The sequence below is a fragment of the Phoxinus phoxinus genome (assembly GCF_949152265.1).
Source record: "Phoxinus phoxinus genome assembly, chromosome: 5".
Lineage (NCBI taxonomy): Eukaryota > Metazoa > Chordata > Actinopteri > Cypriniformes > Leuciscidae > Phoxinus > Phoxinus phoxinus.
Genome location: NC_136880.1, coordinates 26,527,283 through 26,546,552, shown reverse-complemented (window position 1 = coordinate 26,546,552; position 19,270 = coordinate 26,527,283). Strand labels below are relative to the sequence as shown.

General features: G+C 36.7%; 1 protein-coding gene across 5 annotated transcripts in view; it reads left to right on the top strand.

Annotated features, from left to right (window-relative positions):
* tgs1 (trimethylguanosine synthase 1) overlaps nt 1–19,270 on the top strand; it is a 21,346-nt gene extending 2,076 nt beyond the window's left edge. For 4 of the 5 annotated variants that reach the window (XM_079613139.1, XM_079613140.1, XM_079613137.1 and 1 more), the window contains exons 3-14: nt 198–256; nt 953–1,119; nt 2,398–3,016; nt 4,980–5,115; nt 5,577–5,663; nt 5,756–5,936; nt 10,388–10,736; nt 10,881–11,042; nt 15,344–15,487; nt 16,675–16,891; nt 17,840–17,918; nt 18,925–19,269. In XM_079613139.1, coding sequence (XP_079469265.1) covers nt 198–256; nt 953–1,119; nt 2,398–3,016; nt 4,980–5,115; nt 5,577–5,663; nt 5,756–5,936; nt 10,388–10,736; nt 10,881–11,042; nt 15,344–15,487; nt 16,675–16,891; nt 17,840–17,918; nt 18,925–19,038 — 2,314 coding nt within the window. In that variant the 3' untranslated portion in view covers nt 19,039–19,269. Of the gene's footprint in view, nt 1–197; nt 257–952; nt 1,120–2,397; nt 3,017–4,979; nt 5,116–5,576; nt 5,664–5,755; nt 5,937–10,387; nt 10,737–10,880; nt 11,043–15,343; nt 15,488–16,674; nt 16,892–17,839; nt 17,919–18,924 lie in introns of all 5 variants that reach the window. The other variant, XM_079613136.1, reaches the window with a different exon arrangement.

Genomic DNA, 19,270 nt, shown 5'->3' with positions numbered 1-19,270 from the left:
CACATGCCATGTCAACCTTGTGGTCAGTGTGACACGATGAGGGTTTTCGGGTCACTATCTGTCTGTTTTACTTGGGGCAGATCCATTTTTCAGTTGTTGTCCTAATATGCAGTCCTGCTGAAAAACAATCAAGCATAAGATGGTTGCTTGCCTGTTTACTGTTGTCAAAACACATTTTATCTTATTTTCATCCACAGTGATCGAGAATTGTATCGTTCAGATTTTAAAGCCATTCTGAGACAGACTGACAATCAAGGTACAGTTTTCCTGTTAATTTCTGATTATATATGAACAGAATTATGTCCATTTGCATATCGACTTGCTGACATTGAATTTTGCCCAATGGTTCTCAACTAAACTTAAGCTGTTTTAAAATGAGACAAAACAAGCATTCAAGCTATAATAAGCTAAACAATTTAAAAATCAAGATATTTCTTATTTTAATTCACCCCCTCAACAACCTTTCTTCTCTTTGAAGAACCAGGATTTCTGCTGCTTTGGAAAACTGGATTTTATGAGGTAGTAAAATTTCAAACACGTGAAAAGATAATCTCATAATCTATCATTCCTATTCGTATATTGAGTCTCATCACCAGGTTGTTACCCTCACCTCTATCCTTGAATTAAATTTTAACATGCTGCAACCTATATTTTTCTAGTTATGCTTAGCTGAGCTCTAAAATATTTTATCAAGTAGGAATTGTGTTAAAAAAAATATATATATATATATATATATATATATAAAAATCCTCAATCTGTATCCATTAAATTACAAGCAACAGGAAAAGTCATGGTGCCTTTGAATATTGTTTTTGACAATGGGGGTCAAAAAGGTTGAGAACCTTGATGGTTTTGCATGTTTTTTTTTTTTCCACCTGCAACATGTTATGGTCAGTTTTTAGCTTATAATGCTCAAATAACTACACTTTGTTTTTTTTTGTTTTTTCGGTAGATGTTGAAGCTAATGATGGAGAAGAGCTTTTGGAGAATTCTAATCGTTCTGTGGAGGAGGAGGAGGAGGAGGAGGAGGAAGAAGCCATTGTTGATGAAGAGACCATGCTTATGGCCAGTTTGGGGCTTCCTGTGGAGTTTGGCAGCTCATCAGAACATAGGAGAACTGTATGTCTGTTGGATGCATGACCTTGATGTTATTGGGAACTATGGCTGTCCATTTATGTGGGAATATTGCCTATTATTATAATATTCATTTAAAAATCCTTGCCCCAACCCCCCCAGCTCCTGTAGTCCTCCATACATTGGGGTTATGATGATGCACCGACTACTGGCTTTTTTAACGTCCACACTAGTGTCTGCATTGATCGTGCCTGTCAGCCGCATAGGGGGTGCTCTTGAGCACATTTTTGTACCATGATTGGGACATTCTACTGATGTGGACTTTAGATATTTACATACACTACCAGTCAAATGTTTGGAACAATTAAGATTTATCATAAGAATAATATAAGTATTTGAAGCTCACAAAGACTGCATAAAAACAGTAAAATACAGTAAAAAGTAATATTATGAAATATTATTACAATTTAAAATAACTTCTGTTTGAAAATATTTTAAAATGAAATGTATTCCTGTGATGGCAAAGCTGATTTTTCTGCATCATTACTCTAGTCTTCAGAGTCACATGATCCTGCAGAAATCATTCTGATATGCTGATTTGGTGCTCAATTATAAATGATGGTTCTTATTATTATCAATGTTGAAAACAGTTTTTTCAGGATTTTTTGATGAAGAGAAAGTTCAATGAGCAGCATTTATTTGAAATATACAACTTTTGTAACATTATAAATTTATTTACTATTACTTTTGGATGTCACTTTTACCCCAGACTTTTGAATAGTAGTGTCTCACAGTTTCCCAAAAAATGTATCCCATTTACAATTATAAGAAATGTTTTTGAAGCATCAAATCAGCATATTAGAATGATTTCTGAAATATCACGTGACACTGAAGACTGGCATAATGATGCTGAAAATTCAACTAATTATCTTTTATAAAGTAGCCATTATCTTTGTGTGGGTTCCGATACACCTGGCATTAACGTGCAATTTGTATTCAAATACTGTGTGGATATTTTTGAACTGGATTGTCTTGGCAAATAATTTTTAAAAAAGCATGAGCATTTACACATTCGTCACACGTAGTTCAGTGGTCTGATCATAATGTGTCTCAGGTTTATTTACACCTGGCTTTTAATATACTGTATGCATGTGTAAATGCACAGATGTGAAGGGGGCCTGTGAGTCTTTGGATTATCCTATGCAGTGAAGCTTCTCGCTCTTTTTTTGTAAATTGTCATGAAAAAATGTTAAGTTGTACCCCATTTACTTTAGGATATGACTTGGCTGTGGCCCAAACTAATGATTTTGTCTCATCTTCAAGGGCCTAGCGAGACTGAAGAACAAAAGAAGCATCAGGCACTTGGAAACCCCCCCAGATAATGCCGACACAGACGAGGACTCTGAGCAGAAACAGCAGTGTGCTGTGAGTGACATCGCTGAGACCCCCGCCGAACAGACGTGTCCCATGTCAGAGGAGGCCTGGCTGAGGTACTGGCAGCAGCACGGGGCGGGTCTGCTGTGGCAGAGCTGGCTGGAGAAACATCCCGAAAATTCCAGCAGTACAGCGCAGGAATGTTCCCGCTCGGAGGCAGACTGGGACGAGCACTGCCAACAAGCATACCAGTACTACTGGGAACAGTTTAACTACTGGGCCGCCCAAGGCTGGACGGTGGACGAGTCCTATAGCACAACCACTGCTTCTGAGGAACATCAGGGCAGCCGAGGAGAAACAGAGGACCTCAAGAATCAGACGGAAGAAAGCTCGAAGGCAGACGCAATCAGCGTTACACATCTCATAAGCAGCCTGAGCTTATTGACTGAGGAAGTTGACAGCGATGAAGGCGACCAGCAGTCTTTGGTCTGTAACTGTGCCGATGAGCCATGTGATGGTGGAAACCGCAAAAGGTCATCGTCACGTAGAGGCTGCACTGACACTTCGGGTTGGTGCATGTATTTTCAAGACCTCTTTGTTTATTAGTTATGGGGACTGTGGTGTTCCTGCTGTGATGCTAAACCCAAATATGTCAACGCCTTCCTGCTTCATGACCTACTTTCAGCGTATTGAATCTAGTGCAGATGTAACATAAGTTAAGATTTATTCTGTCAGTCACAGCATGGGCCCATTGTGTCTGTTCAATTTTCTGCCATTCAGAATGACATAATGAGGTATTTTTAAACTCATTAGAAATAAACAACATAGAATAATTGAATGGTTACTTAACCACCCCCTAGCATTGACATGCTTAAATTACCATCAAAATAAAGGGATAGTCCAGCCAAAAATGAAGGTTCTGTCATTTACTCACCCTCATGACTTTATTTCTTGAAACAGAGAAGATATGATTACAATGTTGGTAAACAAACAGTTTTGGTGACCATTGACTTCTATTGAATGGACAAAAAACACTGAGACATTTCTCAAAATATCTTCTTTAATGTTCCACAGAAGAAAGAAAGTCATACAGGTTTGGAATTACATGAACATAAATAAAATTACAGAAATAAAAAAAACTGAATTTTCGCTTTAACTAGGGGTGCTCCGATATGTAATTTTTTGCTGAGACCGATAATTCTTTATATTTGAAAGCCGATAACTGATATATTGGCCGACAATTTTCAATCCAAATTTTTATATAATTAAAAAAAAAAGCCTGATTAAAAGAAACAAAAGTCTCTTTTCATTAAAAGCCATGTCCCAAGCACACAATTATAATGTTCTCAGTATAATTTTATGTAGCCTATATGACAGAATTGCGCATGCTGCACTTCACTGTATTTTCCTTTCTTAAGTGATTCCAATTATATTTCAAGCAATTCAAAACCATCATGGTGAACAGTGCGCATCTCAGCTGAAGGAAATAATCCATTATTTATCTGCTTTAATATATTGGCCAAATTTTCTTATTGGGTCGATAACAATAACATTAAAAATAAACATATATCGGCCGGTACCGATATGGTGGCCGTTATATCGTGCATCGCTACCTTTAAGTTTTTTTTGTATCTTATGCATTTATTCACACATTTTTGCATAATTAAAGAGCATTATCTAGTGTACTGATTGTGTTGATGAGAGGAAGAAATAGCAAACCTGCATTTTGGTTTCTTGCTGTAATAAAATATAAAAATCCAAGTTTATCAGCCCTGTAGAGGATCACAAAGTAAGAAAATTATCAGATAAAGGTTGTTGTTCTTAGAGTCTTTTAACTTTTTGTAATCAGATGTATTTCAGATAAAACAAGAGGGTAGGACTGGTTGCATGGGTAAAAAAAAAGTAACAGGGTTGCAAAAGTAAGAGGGAAAAAAACAGAAAGCGTGTATTAGGCAAGTAAAAAAAAGCCGATAATATTGGTGTCATGTTGACTTTTTTGACTCCAACCTTTTTTTTTTTTTTAGTTGGCTTGCTCAATATGCTCTGATGGAAACACCTGTGATCATGATGTCCTCATCGCACTGTTGGTATCACCACGATATCAAGCCACAATTCTGTTCGCTCAATGACAAATGCTCAATGTGTAAAAGCAGATCTTTTTCTCCAGAGGTCTTTTTTTGCAGCCTAAGCTTGGCTCTGCCTGAATGTTTAATGCATCACATCAAAAGATGTCAGATGTTGAATGAAAGGAGCATGTGACTTTGGCCTATGCATTTTTAATGCCGGTACATGTGAAGAGCGCAGGCTCCCGGGTGCACGAGTTGATCACAATCCACTCGCAACCGCTCTAAAAATGGCTCTTGTCATCCTGATTGGCGGGCCATGACTGATGCCATCTAAACAGCAGCCTTTTTAGTGCCGCTGGAACGACTCTTATGCCGTATACATCAGGCAGTATAAGACTCAGACACGTTATTTTATAATGATAACGTAGCTGTTATCAATAGTAAACTGAAAGTGTGTGATTTCAGATGGCAACATGAAACAGACCTCTGCGCCATTCAATAATCGGTGTGGACAACCAGTAAAGAACAGATCTAACGATGAGGATCAGAGCGATGATGATGATGAACCTCCAGGGAACAGACGAGCTAAAGTGAAGAGAGCGTAAGCTGTCGATGTGTTATTCCGTACATTGTATTGTATCAGACTTGCATGCTTAATGTTTATGGTTTCAAGGTATAGTTCTTCAAGAAAAAACTTATTTTGTCATAATAATTGTTTCACTGATTTCATTCAAAATCAGTTTGCTGTTTTTTCCATGGAACATAAAATTTAAGATTTTAAAATAATAGTTTGTTACACAGCTCTTGCCAGACAATGACAGTTTATAGTGACCAGGGGCTGTCAAACTGCAAAAACTTTCCAAAAAACACCCCCCTAAAAAATATAATAGTGGTCCATGCAACCCATTTGCTATATTTCAGGTCTTTTAAAGTCATGATTTAAATATACACTACAGCTCACAAGTGTGGGGGTCAGTAAAAAAAAAAATATATATATATATTCAGCATGGATGCATTAAATGATCGTAGTAACTTTAAAGACTTTTGCTGCTCTGTTCACAGTCATGAGCTGGATGCCGAGGAGCTTGCGGACGTGCCGGTTGAGGAGGCATGGGATGTTCTCGGCCTGAAACGTAGTGCACAGCCCAAGTAAGAACCCACACAGAGGCTAGACACTGCTTTACTGCTTTGAAAATAATCTGGGGCTCTGTTAACATCCAAATGCTTTTTTGTCTTGGCAGGTTTGACAGCGTTGTGAAGCTGAAACCAGTCCAGGGTCCATACACGGGCAGGAGGCGTGAGGAAAAAAGAAAGCCCCCTGAGGAAAGAAAAAAAGCAGCCTGCAAGATCAACAAGCACATCTTTTTTACTGATGATGGACCACAAACTACAAAGCCAAAGATCAGCAAAGCCCTTCAAAAAGTGAGTCGGTTTTCGCTGCATGTGCAATTCATTTTTAAAGGCATAATTCACACAAATATTTAGTCAGGAGTTTTGAGGAATATTCACACTGAGCAAAAGCATATAGGGACCTGGCCAGGACAAATCAAGCTCCAAATATGCCATTTGGTTATTTTGTTTAAGTGTTATCACAAAGTTCAAATATGAAGGTGAAGGTGAAAAATTCTAACAGAGTTTTAATTTTTTGGCTGAACTATTCCAATATGTTTTGTTTAAACATGCTTTTGTTTTGTCTTAATTTGCCCAGACAGTTGCATCAGTTTAAGCAAAGACAACTTTGGATTTTAGGGCTGCAGTGAGTAGATTAGATTTAATAGCTTTTGGGATGCAGTATTCTAATGAACACTTTTTAATTATAAAAGTTGAACAAAATAAATATAAACAATGGCATTTACCCGTTGTTATTTCTCACTGATTATGAACAAATATATACATCAAGACTCTTAAGAGCAATGAATGCAAGGCCTATGCACAGAGCTGATATTAAAATAAAAAGTTATTATTTACATTAGCAAAAAGACAAATTGACCGTTTACATTAATACCTCGCAGAAATGTTCTTTTTATTTACATACACAGGCATATTACTTCAAGATACAATACTGTTCAAAAGTTTAGTGTCGTAAGGTTTGTAAGGTTTTTGAAAAGTACTTATGTTCAACAAGGCTGCATTTATTTAATCTAAAGTAAAAACTGTAATATTACATTTTAAAATAACTTTTAATAAATTCTGTCTCAGATGTCACATGATCCTTCAGAAATGGTTCTGCTGAATAATATTTTTGTGGAAACTGTGATACATTTTTCATGATTCTTTGGTAAATAGAAACATCAGAATAACAGCATTTATTTGAAAAGGAAATATTTTCGAACATTATAAATGTCATTACAGTTACTTATGATCAACTAAATAAAAATAATATTTTGTTTTCAAAAAAATTCTGATCCCAAACATTAGTAAACACTGTACTACTAATATTACCAGTACCAGTGAATGTTGTTGTTTTTTTTAGTTGTTTTTTTAGTACTGACAATTTAGATATCTCTGTCAGATATGTTTTTAGAGACCCTTCTGGTGGATAAAGTTTTAACTTTTTTATTATGCAGTTTGTAGTCCTTCATGCTTAAAGGAACACGCCGACTTTTTGGGACTTTGGCTTATTCACCGTATCACCCAAAGTTAGATAAGTCCATACAAACCCTTTTCATCTCCGTTCGTGCCGTAACTCTGTCTGACGCTCCCACTGCTAGCCTAGCTTAGCACAAAGACTGGAGGTAAATAGTGCTTCCCAAGTAGCAGTCCTTCGCCTTCTGAGAATATAGTTCCCAGTGTATACGGTTAGAAGATGGCTGTGTCTCATGTGACCTTGTTATTTGTACACGCTGTGACTATACAAATCACAACATGTAAATAGGAAAATGTTGGCGTTATTTTGTCACTTATTGGGAGCAGTATGCTAGCTGGAGCCATTTACCTCCAGTTTTTGTGCTAAGCTAGGCTAGCGATGGGTGCGTCAGACAGAGTTACGGCACACACGGAGATGAAAAGGGTATGTATGGACTTTACTTACTCTGGGGGATACGGTAAATAAGCTCCCAAAAAGTCGGCGTGTTCCTTTAAGATCCTCTATATTTCTAGACAACCAGATGCATGGTCTAGATTTGATTGAATTACTTATTAAATAAATAAACATTAAACAAATAAAATAAAAAATAAAATAAATAGGAAATAAAAACCTCACAGATATCACAGGTGTTTATGTAGCCTAGCTAATTAACATGAATTAATTAAATAATGAATCACTGGTTTATGAAGAAAATGTTACTGATCAACTGCGGTGAACTTCATTTATAGACTCCTTTCTTGCTGCATTTTTTGATCGCCCAGTTCCACTCGGGATAAGGTAAAACTGCGCACTCTCCCGGGAGATTTGCGTCGGGTACCACGGTATCCCAATCGCAATGTAGTCCTCTAGTATGGTCCTCAACTGCGGTACTTCAACTGAACGATGAAATGCATATGTTTGTGTCGTTCCCTGAGGTTTTATTGACACATGGATTTTGTGGGATTACATGCAAGATGTATCATTCTGGTCGCCTTACTATGGATCAGTGAAGCACAGTGTAAATTGTTCAGAGTTGAGTGTGTGTATGAGAATACAATGGGCAACGAGCCAGAAGCGGTGAGGCTGACACTTTATGCACTCTGCACAGAGCTGCTTCATCTACCCTCACCCCATCCCATCACAGCGCTGTCACGCAGCACCTGCTTACTGCACGCTGTCAGCTCCCGTCAGACAGACAGACCGCTCTAACCTCCAGACTCACCCCTGACACTAACACACACGTTCCCAGCTGCCAAACACACACAGGACAGGTTCAAACTTGGTCACTGGCATGGCATGTTGAATATTCAAGAAGAAAAGAGATGAATTGTTTTCTTCAACCAAGTGCATCTAGTCATCTTCTAGATGGACTTTTTCAAGGTGGATCCCCTTCACCCCACTGGATTTTAGCCAGTTAAGAGACTAGGCCAATTTACTGCAGTGCTCTGGAATTGATTTCTCTGTAGCACAAATTGATCTGGTGGAAGACGAAAACTTTACTGCAACAGACATTATCACCAGTATCTTTTCAGGCTGGATGCCTAAACACGGCTTTGTTGGGGCTTCCTTTAAGCACATTGAGTCCTGCATTTCTGCTGCCTGATCCCAGACTTGTTCATTACAAGGAACCAACAGATTGAATTATGTAGTTTTTATTGGTGTAAGAATATTATTTGTCTGCCTCTTTTATTTTAAGCTAATTTGTTGAAAAAAGCCTTTGGTGGAGATAAATCAGTCAAAGGACTTTGTGAGGGACTCTGTTCCTGAAATGTACACTACCATACACTACCAAATGTTTTTTAATACTAATACTTTATTGATACTTTTATTCAGCAAGAACACATTGAACCAAATCAACATGGATGCATTAAATTGATCAAAAGTTACAGTAAAGACTTTTACATTCTATTTCAAATAAATGTTCTTTGGAACTATTGAATGTCAAAGTTTCTTGAAGAAGAAAAAAACGCTATCATGGGCCCCGAAAATATTAAGCAGCACAATAGTTTTCAATATCGATAATCAGTGTTGGGGAAAGTTACTTTGAAAAGTAGTGCATTACAATATTGCGTTACTCGCTTAAAAAGTAACTACCGTAATAGCGTTGCTTAGTTTACTTTTTAAGAAAAGTAATGCGTTATGTTATGTTGCTTTTGCGTTACCTTTTCTCACCTGGGCTGGGCTTGTTTTTTTTTTTTATTAAAACATTTTTAACAAATTGGCAAATGTAAAAGGCCCCTTTTACAACAAAATGTAACTAATAGGGCTGAAGGAAATGTAAATTCACAAGTGTACAGTAGAGGGCGCTGCTCAAACAAATCTTTCATGTGTGCTGCCATTCCGGATAGCAAAGGAAGAGGATGCAGAAGAAAGTTCAGCACTTACTTGTAAAGTAATTTTTGCTTATTGTTTCACTGAATCATCGAAGGTCAGCAGCAGCAAGTACATTGGTCAATAAAGTGAGAATAAATGCATACAAATATTTATTTTATTTAACGTATTTAATTATTGGAGGTTTGCGTAGTATTCTGTTTTTGTATTTCACTGGTTTTATTCATTTTAAGGAATACTGAATCTTTCAATTGTGCAATTGAGATCAGAAAATGCATGCTCACATTTAGTCTAGAAATACAGTAACCATCATGCTCACACACAACGCCTCTGTGCTTACTCACGATTTTTCTCAAGAGAGCTATCAGTCAATAAATGGGAATTGTTTCATATTTTTCTTATTTGAAAAAGTAACTCAAATATTTTGTTGTAAATTTAAAAGTAATGCATTACTTTGCTAGTTACTTGAAAAAAGTAATTGATTACGTAACTCAAGTTACTTGTAATGCGTTACCCCAACACTGTTGATAATTATAAGAAATGTTTCTTGAGCAGCAAATCATCATATTAGAATGATTTCTGAAGGATCATGTGACACTGAAGACTGAAGTAATGATGCTGAAAGTTAAGGTTTGTCATCACAGCAATAAATTACATTTTTAAATATATTATAATAGATAATAGTTATTTTAAATTGTAATAATATTTCACATAATTGATATTCATCTAATAAATGCAGCCTTAGTGAGAAAGAGACTAATAAAAAATAATACAAAAAACTAGTACTAAAAAACTGTATATAAACTACGAAAACCAGTAGGCCTAGTGTATATTTTTCCCAATATTAAAATATAAGATAAACATTTCTGTCTGAATTAGCCCTTTTAATAATAAATGGTGATTAGACTGTGGTGTGAAGTATTTGGGTTTGTTCCTTCCTATGAAAGCTGTACGTCGTTCACTCATACCCTCACAGGTCCAGAGTTTCCTGCAGAAGGTTCAGACTGATGCTGTCTCTGAGGAACTGACCACGGCCTCCATGCCTGAAGCTCCGACTGGGCCATGTGAGCGAGCGGACGAGGGCAGTCTACCTACGCGAAACGAGGAAGAAACAAACAATGCGATGGATGAAAAAGAGTGTGAGAAGACTCCTGAGCTCAACAGAACATGTGAAAGAAGTGAGGAACATCAGCAGAACATTCAGTGTGCCTTCATGCCAGAGCCAGAAGAAAGACAGGATGATGATTCAGATCCCAGAGGAGAGCTGCATCCCTTAGACGTCCCTGACTTCTTGCTCCCTGATGCTCCTGAGCACACTAAGGGAGGTCAGCATCAATGTGCTCTGATACTAATGAGATAATCACTGGCTGTGCTCCTATAACATACAAGCCAATGATTAACACAGTTAGGCTTCTCATTTGGTGTTCACTGGCACGTTGATATAATCACACTGTTTTCTTTCCCTGCAGAGAGTGTGCAGGCCTTTAAAAAGAAGAAGAGAAAGAACAGGAAAAGGAGAAAAGATGTGGAGATGCCACCTGAGATTGCAGCAGAGCCTGAGCTGGCCAAGTACTGGGCCCAGCGCTACCGTCTGTTTGCCAGGTTCGATGAGGGCATCAAACTTGACCATGGTGAGTCAGCACAAAGCCACCATCTTTATTTGAGGGAAATCATGAATTAATTAATTTACATTTACTTGTTTTCATTTAGCAGACGTACAAATCATTGCTACTGCATCAGGGACATTAAGTTATTTATTGTGAAAACATGTCTTTTGATGATGTTTTGTAACTATAAAATGGTAACATTGTACAATAAGGTCTCATTTGTTAACATTGATGTATTAACAAACATGAACTAACAATGATCAATACATTTGTTACAATGTTTATTAATCTTTGTTCATGTTAATTAATACAAATAGTTAGTTCACAGTGCATTAACTAATGTTTACATATACAACTTTTGATTTTTAATAATGTATTAGTAAATGCTGAAATTAACAGTAACTAAGATTAATAAATTCTAAATAAGTATTGTTCATTCTTAGTTCATATTAACATAAGTTAAATAGTTAAAAACCTAGTTAAGTGTCACTGTTAAAATCTACTTAAAAAGTGGTCATGTTTTCTAGTAAATAAGCAAAGTGAAGAATATTTAATCATTTTCATTAATATGCACCGATATAATAATGCATACAATTATAGAGCATAGAAATAAATACATAGAATAAAAATCAGTGAGAGCATGTTTTTAGCTAAACATATTAATAGATTTTTTTTTTTTTTTAAGAAATGGCACGTTAAGATTTGGGCGAACATTTCTGAATTATGATGCAAGCAAATCAACTAATTGAAATGGATTGATTTGCAGAAAACTTGGTCAAATTAAAAGTGCATAAAAATCATTATCACACAGTGTATTGCAATTACCAAAGAAAACTGCAAATATATTATGAATATTCGATACATGAGCTAGCCATAATTCTTGAGGTCAGCATCAATTTCAATCCATTTCACGCCAAAAATGAGATGTTTAGGAGAGAAACCGGACATTAAAAAAAAATGGAGGGCAAGGATTTTTTTTTTTTATCCTGAATAACACGCACCTATGAATCCTTCACAGTAAGACCAGTGGATTTAAATAACAAATAGAGAGCATGCTGAGAACTGCAGGACGGAGCAGGATGAGATGTATTCGGGGAGGTTGTACAGCTGTATGTGTGGGCTGACTGACTGACTGACTGTGTGTGTGTGTGTGTGTGTGTGTGTGTGTGTGTGTGTGTGTGTGTGTGTGTGTGTGTGTGTGTGTGTGTGTGTGTGTGTGTGTGTGTGTGTGTGTGTGTGTGTGTGTGTTGTGTGTGTGTGCGCGTGCGCTGACGCTAGACACGGAGCTCTCATACCTCCTGCGTCAGAATACAGAAAAAGAGAGGGAGCAAGTGAGAGCAAGACAGCAGGCAGCTTTTAGAGCGCTCGGGAGAGCACTCTTTTCGTTCCCCATGCTACTCTTTGCTCAAATAGAGTGCTCAGCCTCAGAGGAGGACAACCTTTAGCTCTGGTGCTTTACCTGTGTTCTCTTCTCTACTGTTAAAGTGGGTCACTCTCTTAATAGATACAGTATATTCAACTAGACATAAACCTGCTTGTTAAATGCTTTTCGCTTGTCTGAGTTTGTTTTATATAAGGAATTTATCGTTTTCATGTTTATACTCGTTAGAACTGCTAAAGAGATCTCATTTGGTCTTTTTTTGCCATTTATTATTTGTATAGATTGAGCATTTAATGTGGCAGGCAACAAAATTGCAGCTTATAATTTGCTATTTTGAGTTGGTTGGGATCGTTGGGATGCTAATATAGTTATTGTTAGTTATTGTTTTTGATGTGAACAGGCCTTAATTCATTACACAGCAAAAAAAAAGTATATCTTATATGAAGTTATAAATATTCTTTGACAAAAATCCTTGAGAATATATTTGCTTGAATTTAGTTGAGAAGCAACACTACATAAGATATGAAGACTTGTTTTCATAGATTGTATCTTTAATACAAGTGTAATTTGTCTTACTGCATGATTGGGCACAAAAAAAACTTTGTTGTTTTTATACTTCAAATAAATATCTGCCAGTGCAATAAGACAAAACACGCTTCTGAATTAATTAATTAATTAATTGTGTATTGTAATTGAAAGATGTATTTTCTTGATGTATCATTTGAAGCTTTAATATCTTTGGCAGGGTTGCTTCTCAGGTATTTTTTATAAAATACTAATTATTCATTTTTTTTTTTTGTAGTGTAGCATTTAGAAATTAATTTTTGTATTAGTTAGCAATGCTTTGGAACCACCTCCATCGTAGGATCATGGTAGCGACTTATGCTAAAGTACCACTAACATTTTTTTTTTCATGTTAAAAGATTTGCTCCCTGCCAAGTAAGTCAGTTTCGTTGTTAAATGTAATGGTGCAATAACCATAGTATTGGTGTAGGATTTCGTTTTTAATAAGGCTGATCTTGGGAAAGATGCCTTTTAACATCAGCCCCAAAAGAACGGTTTTACTTCTGGTACCATAAAAGGTCCCGTTATTTGGGATTAGAAAATCTTTCCTCACGGACGGCGGATTTCCCTTTGAATTCTCCAAAGTACCATGACTAATGTGTTTTTATACATCTCTCACTTTCGAATCATAACTCTTTCACTAAGCATCTGGAATTCTGTTTGAAAGTGAGATCAGAGCCTCGTATCTATTCACTTATTCATGTCAACAGAGGCAGTAGCCCATAGACATAATGAGCCTCTTTTCCTTCAGCACTGCCTGATTGGACGGAGGAGAGCGAGAAAGAGAGGTAGATCAAGAGCGTGGGCTGAACTGTGTATCTCCTACACTTCCATACAGGCATTGCAGATTTCAAGTCAACATGAACTGGCATACACAAGTCATTTTACTTCCGCAATGTAAAAAAATGTCCATATGGAGCTATTCTGTGAGACTTAGGTGATGTCAGGCAAAAAGGAAAGTTGTTTCAGAGATGGAGAAAGGTATGTATCTTTCTCCATCTCTGAAACAACTTTCCTTTTTGTGAAGGAATGAAATACCTTTTTTGTTCTGATGAATTGTGCACAATAGGACCAGGAATGTGTGTAAAACAGGCCAATTTATACGAACTCACGGCGTAGGATGTGTAGCACGCGTAGCCTACAGCGTACCCTGACATGCACCTCTCCAAAAATTTAACAATGCTTCAATTCTACGTGAACCGCAATCTGTGATTGGTCTGCTAGAACATTATCGTACATTTTATCCAGTTGATAGAAAAATATTCTTAAAAAGCATTCTAAAAATAATTTGTAATAGATAATTATTCACGGTATTTTAAAGTACCCACGATAACAATGCATGTTCATTATCATGTTATACTGTATTACCATATATCGGCACGTCTAATTGTGACTGAATTACAGTATATGGGAAAGAAGATACAATAATCAATATAGTATGGTATGTTTAATGTAGGATTGATCTTTTTCAGATGAAAATGTCACTGCAATTGTGAAATGACACTAATGAAAGTATTAGTATTTTTTATTATTAGTAAAACAGTGTTTTCCTATTTGTAAGCTTGTAATAGAAAATTAATGTATCACTAAAAAGTGAGTTCTCTTTACTCGAGGGCACCTGTACAGCCGCCCGCTGTCCAGACCTCACACTGTAAACAGGAAGTGCTGAACGTGGTTGCTCCAGACTAGTGATTGTTGCTTTAGCAGGTGTTTTATTCTCAGTGGAGAGAAAAATACGAGAGGCGGAAAAACAGAGATGCGTTTGCAGAGGCTAAAAGCAGATGGTGTTGGTCTCCACAGAATCAGAAGAGGACATGCTCCGTTTCACTGCACACTCTCTGAGCTCTCTGACTGCTTCTGCTTCATCAAGACCTTAAAATGATGAAAATCCAGAGATCCACAGCTCTGGTTTGCAAGTATGATGCATTGTTTAGAGATACAGCAGGAGTCTTATCTTGAACACATTATATGGTTTTGTACTGCTTCTCTTAGAAATATGTGTTTTTCTGGCATCACATGATATAGGGGTGATAACTTCTATTTTAAATTTCATAGATATCAGCTAGATCATCCTTTTGTCAACAGAGGCTCCTCCTAAAATGGAAATGGCTATATATTTAGAGAGGGAGAGACAGTCTTTGACATAAGCAGAGCCATGCTTCAGGTCTTCAAATAGAAAAGGAAAGCTACAGACTCCCTCTGGTGGTAAACAATTCTACCACATTTGCAATAAAAATGAGCATTTAGGTGCATTTAATTATAATTTGAGTAGTATTCTGTTCATCTTACTACAACGATGCAAAAAAAGAATGCATGAACTGATAAAAAGCCTTTTCATTTGAATGATGATGTGCATAACATGTGACTGTTCTGTCCACAGAGGGCTGGTTCTCAGTGACTCCTGAGAAGATCGCAGAGCACATTGCTTTGAGGGTGCAGGACAGCTTCAGCGCGGAGCTCATTATCGATGCCTTCTGTGGTGTGGGTGGCAATGCCATTCAGTTTGCCCTCACTGGGAAAAGAGGTACAGTTGCCTTTCATACTGCTACAGAACCATGTCAGCACAATCCTACCATGCTGCTAACACCCATATGTTGGTTTCCATTGTCTTGAGAAACCATCTGAAAATCTTTTTTGAGATATGAGATTTATAATACCGTTTTGACATCTAAAAATGTCTTTTAAAAACACGTTTCCATTGTGCGCACGGTCTATTAATTTATCAAAAAATACATTGAAAATGCAGAGCACACACATGTATGTACCATATATATATATATATATATATATATATATGTATTTTTAAGTTCTGAATTTAAATTAATTTACATAATTTAGGATCTTTTGTAATTCGTAATATTCAATATTTCTGAATGTTCACACTCACCAACATGGCATTTATTTGATCAAAAATACAATAAGAAACGGTAATGATGTGAAATATTATTATAATTGAAAAATAACGTCTCTATTTTAATATATTTTAAAATGTAATTTATTCCTGCGATGGCAAAGCTGAATTGTCCAGTCTTCAATGTCACATGATCCTACAGAAATCATTCTAATATGCTGATTTGCTGCTCAAGAAACATTTCTTATTATTATCAATGTTAAAAACATTTTCTTTTCTTTTTTTTACTTTTTTGATGATTGTATACTCCCACATATTCAAGGTGTTACTTTTTACTTAATTTTGTTACACCACATGACACTTTTAGAGTCATTAAATTGAAACTTCTTGAAAATGTATATATTTTTTTATCTATTGTGGTCACTTGTTTCCTGAGAAATCAGTGCAAAATATCTGTAATTAAAATAAAAGTTGCTGCAATTGGGGAAGCCACTGTGGCTTTTTTTCCTCCATCATAAATGACTTGCATCTCTGAGCGTGCAGACGAAATGCAATAAACGCAGTCATGTTATCTTGCGTTCGGATTCCTGGTGTTTGGGAACCAATCGTGTGAGACACTTCTCGCAGGGCATTAAACCAAATCATTCTGACGACAGACTTTGGCTCAGGGATTTCAGAATGATCAAACCAACATTTGAGATGCTCTGCAATGAAATCGGTCAGCTGGTTAGTCTGTAATCCAATCACATGCACTCTATTGATATTATATATATATATAGGTGGATGGAAACATAGCTACTGACTCCAATACTTTATCATTTTTGTTAGTGAAATGTTGTTTTTCTCCCTCTACCATCCAGTGATCGCCATTGACATCGACCCCATACGCCTGGCTCTGGCACAGAACAACGCAGAAGTGTATGGTGTGGCGCACCGGATAGAGTTCCTGCAGGGAGACTTCTTGCAGTTGGCTCCGCGCCTGCGAGCAGACATGGTTTTCCTCAGTCCCCCGTGGGGCGGACCAGAGTACCTCAGTGCTGACGTCTTCAACATCAAGACCATGATGACTCCTGATGGATATCCTTTCAGTCTTACACTCTGTGCTTTTATTCTATCTATTCTAGACAGTGCCCCTTTCCTTTCAAATTAGGTTTTCGTTCAAAGTGGAAAGTTCAAGTGTGTCCTTTTTCACAACACTCTTTGTGGTATTAAAGGAGAACTCCGGTCAATTTTAACATTGAGCTCATTTTTTTGTACATTTGGAGTGCTGTCAATACAGAGAACAACGACAAAAATCGGTGTTGCCTACACCGTGTTATCCTCTTTTTAAAATTTGCACCCTATTGACTTCAATGGGGCAAGTTTTAAACTTAACCAGTTCTTAGTCTTAACATCCTTGATGTGTCATACAAGTGCCCAGCCATGTTAGATGATTCCTTCAGAGTGAACACGAGTGAATCTGACTGCAGTAGATGTGAAAGATATGAATAAAAATGATGTTATATCAGTCAGCGCAAATACCTGTATTTACATTCTGTTTTCGGTTGAAGTCCAAAATAGTCGATTGTCGAGTTCACGCGCATAGGTTTAGTTACATATGATCACGCGCGTGAACTCGACAATCGACTACTTTGGACTTTGACCGAAAACAGGAAGTAAATACAGGTATGTGCGCTGGCTGAAATAACATCATTTGTATTCATATCTTTCACATCTACTGAAGTCAGATTCACCGTGTTCACTCTAAAAGAATCACTCACATGGCTGGGCACTTGTATGACACATCAAGAATGCTAAGAGGCTAAAAGCAGGTTTAAAACTTGCCCCATTGAAGTCAACAGGGTGCAAATTTTAAAAAGAGGATAACACAGTGTGATTTTTGTCATTGTTCTCTGTACTGACAGCACTCCAAATTTACAAAAAAAAATTAAAATTGACCGGAGTTCTCCTTTAAGTATATACTTTCTATTGTATGTGGTCATGATGCTTCAAACCACCTGTTTCAACTTCCTTAACCATTTATACATTTGAAATTTTCAGGTTGTCAAAAATGATTTCAGACAATATTGTCTATTTTCTTCCTCGGAATGCGGACATGGAACAGGTAATGGTCATTTATTTACACAAATCAGTTTTAAAATGGTAACCTGAAAACCCCCCTTTCTATATTGATGCTTAAAGTTATTTTGTTCACAGTAGCATATGGATTAACTTAACTTTAATTCACATCTTAAAATGGGCGTCACATTGACCACAGTGGTTAACAAATTGTCAGTGTTTTGTGGTTGTTTAACAGCATAGCCACATTTGTGCTCTGTGTCTTTATCTGTTTTGTGCTCCGTTATACTTTTGTGACCAATACTCAGATTTCTTGTGTTCTTTTTTTAGCTTTATTAAACATAGAAGTTGCAAGCATGTTCTGTTAGCACAATACATCAGCCAGTGGTTTTAATTCCTATGTAGTCAAAATCATCTGTGGTTGGTCACTTGCTTCAACCCTTTTAGCATTTTTATTATTAGTGCACATGGCTGCTGTGCTTATATTTATTCTTAGACATATTTCTAGTTACTGTTATCACTTTAGTGTCTCATCTATCTGGCAGTACAAAGTCAAAGTGCCAAAGTTCATCAATGACATATTACTTCTATAATCAGAAATTATTTTCACAGAATTTGTTTGTTGACTGTATACCTGGGTTAGTTTAGTCCATATGATGTCTGTCAATTGCAGCTGTATCATGGTTTCTGGTAAGGTCTTGTTGTCTGATGCAGTGTGGTTGCACCTTTTGAAACCACACTGCTTTCCGGTGTATTCTGTGTCTGACTATAGCCAATTTCTACACTAATATCTAAAGTAAATACATCATTACCATTTGCCTATCACTGTACTGATTGTATTGTTAAATACTATGTATTAGTGTGACTTGTGATTAAATTCAAGAACAATTTTCCCTAAACCAAGATACTATGATGATAATATACTGATATGTTCATATTAGCAACTAGTGACCATGTTGCCTGTGATGGTAACTCAAACACCTGCTCTGCCTCACTTCTTCTTCCCCTTTCTCTTCATACACCTCCCTCTTTCTGTCTTTCACTCTGTATAGATCGCATCTCTCGCCGGCCCAGGTGGGAAAGTGGAAGTGGAGCAGAACTTTCTGAACAACAAACTGAAAACAATTACTGCATACTTTGGCAACTTAATTAAGTCAAAAACCTAAAACATTTTATTTCCTTTTTCTACTTCTTTTAGTCATTTATGTTATCTGTACGTACTTACTTATTGCACTTGAATTGTACTTATACACATTATCTGCTGTTTACTGTTTTGTAAAGCCATTGACGATGAATTTTACAGACTGTGTACTCATGATGCTGCTAGTTTAATCTTTATTTTAACAGTTTTGTTTTTCCAGCATATTTACCTATTAAAGTTCATTTGAAGGAACCATG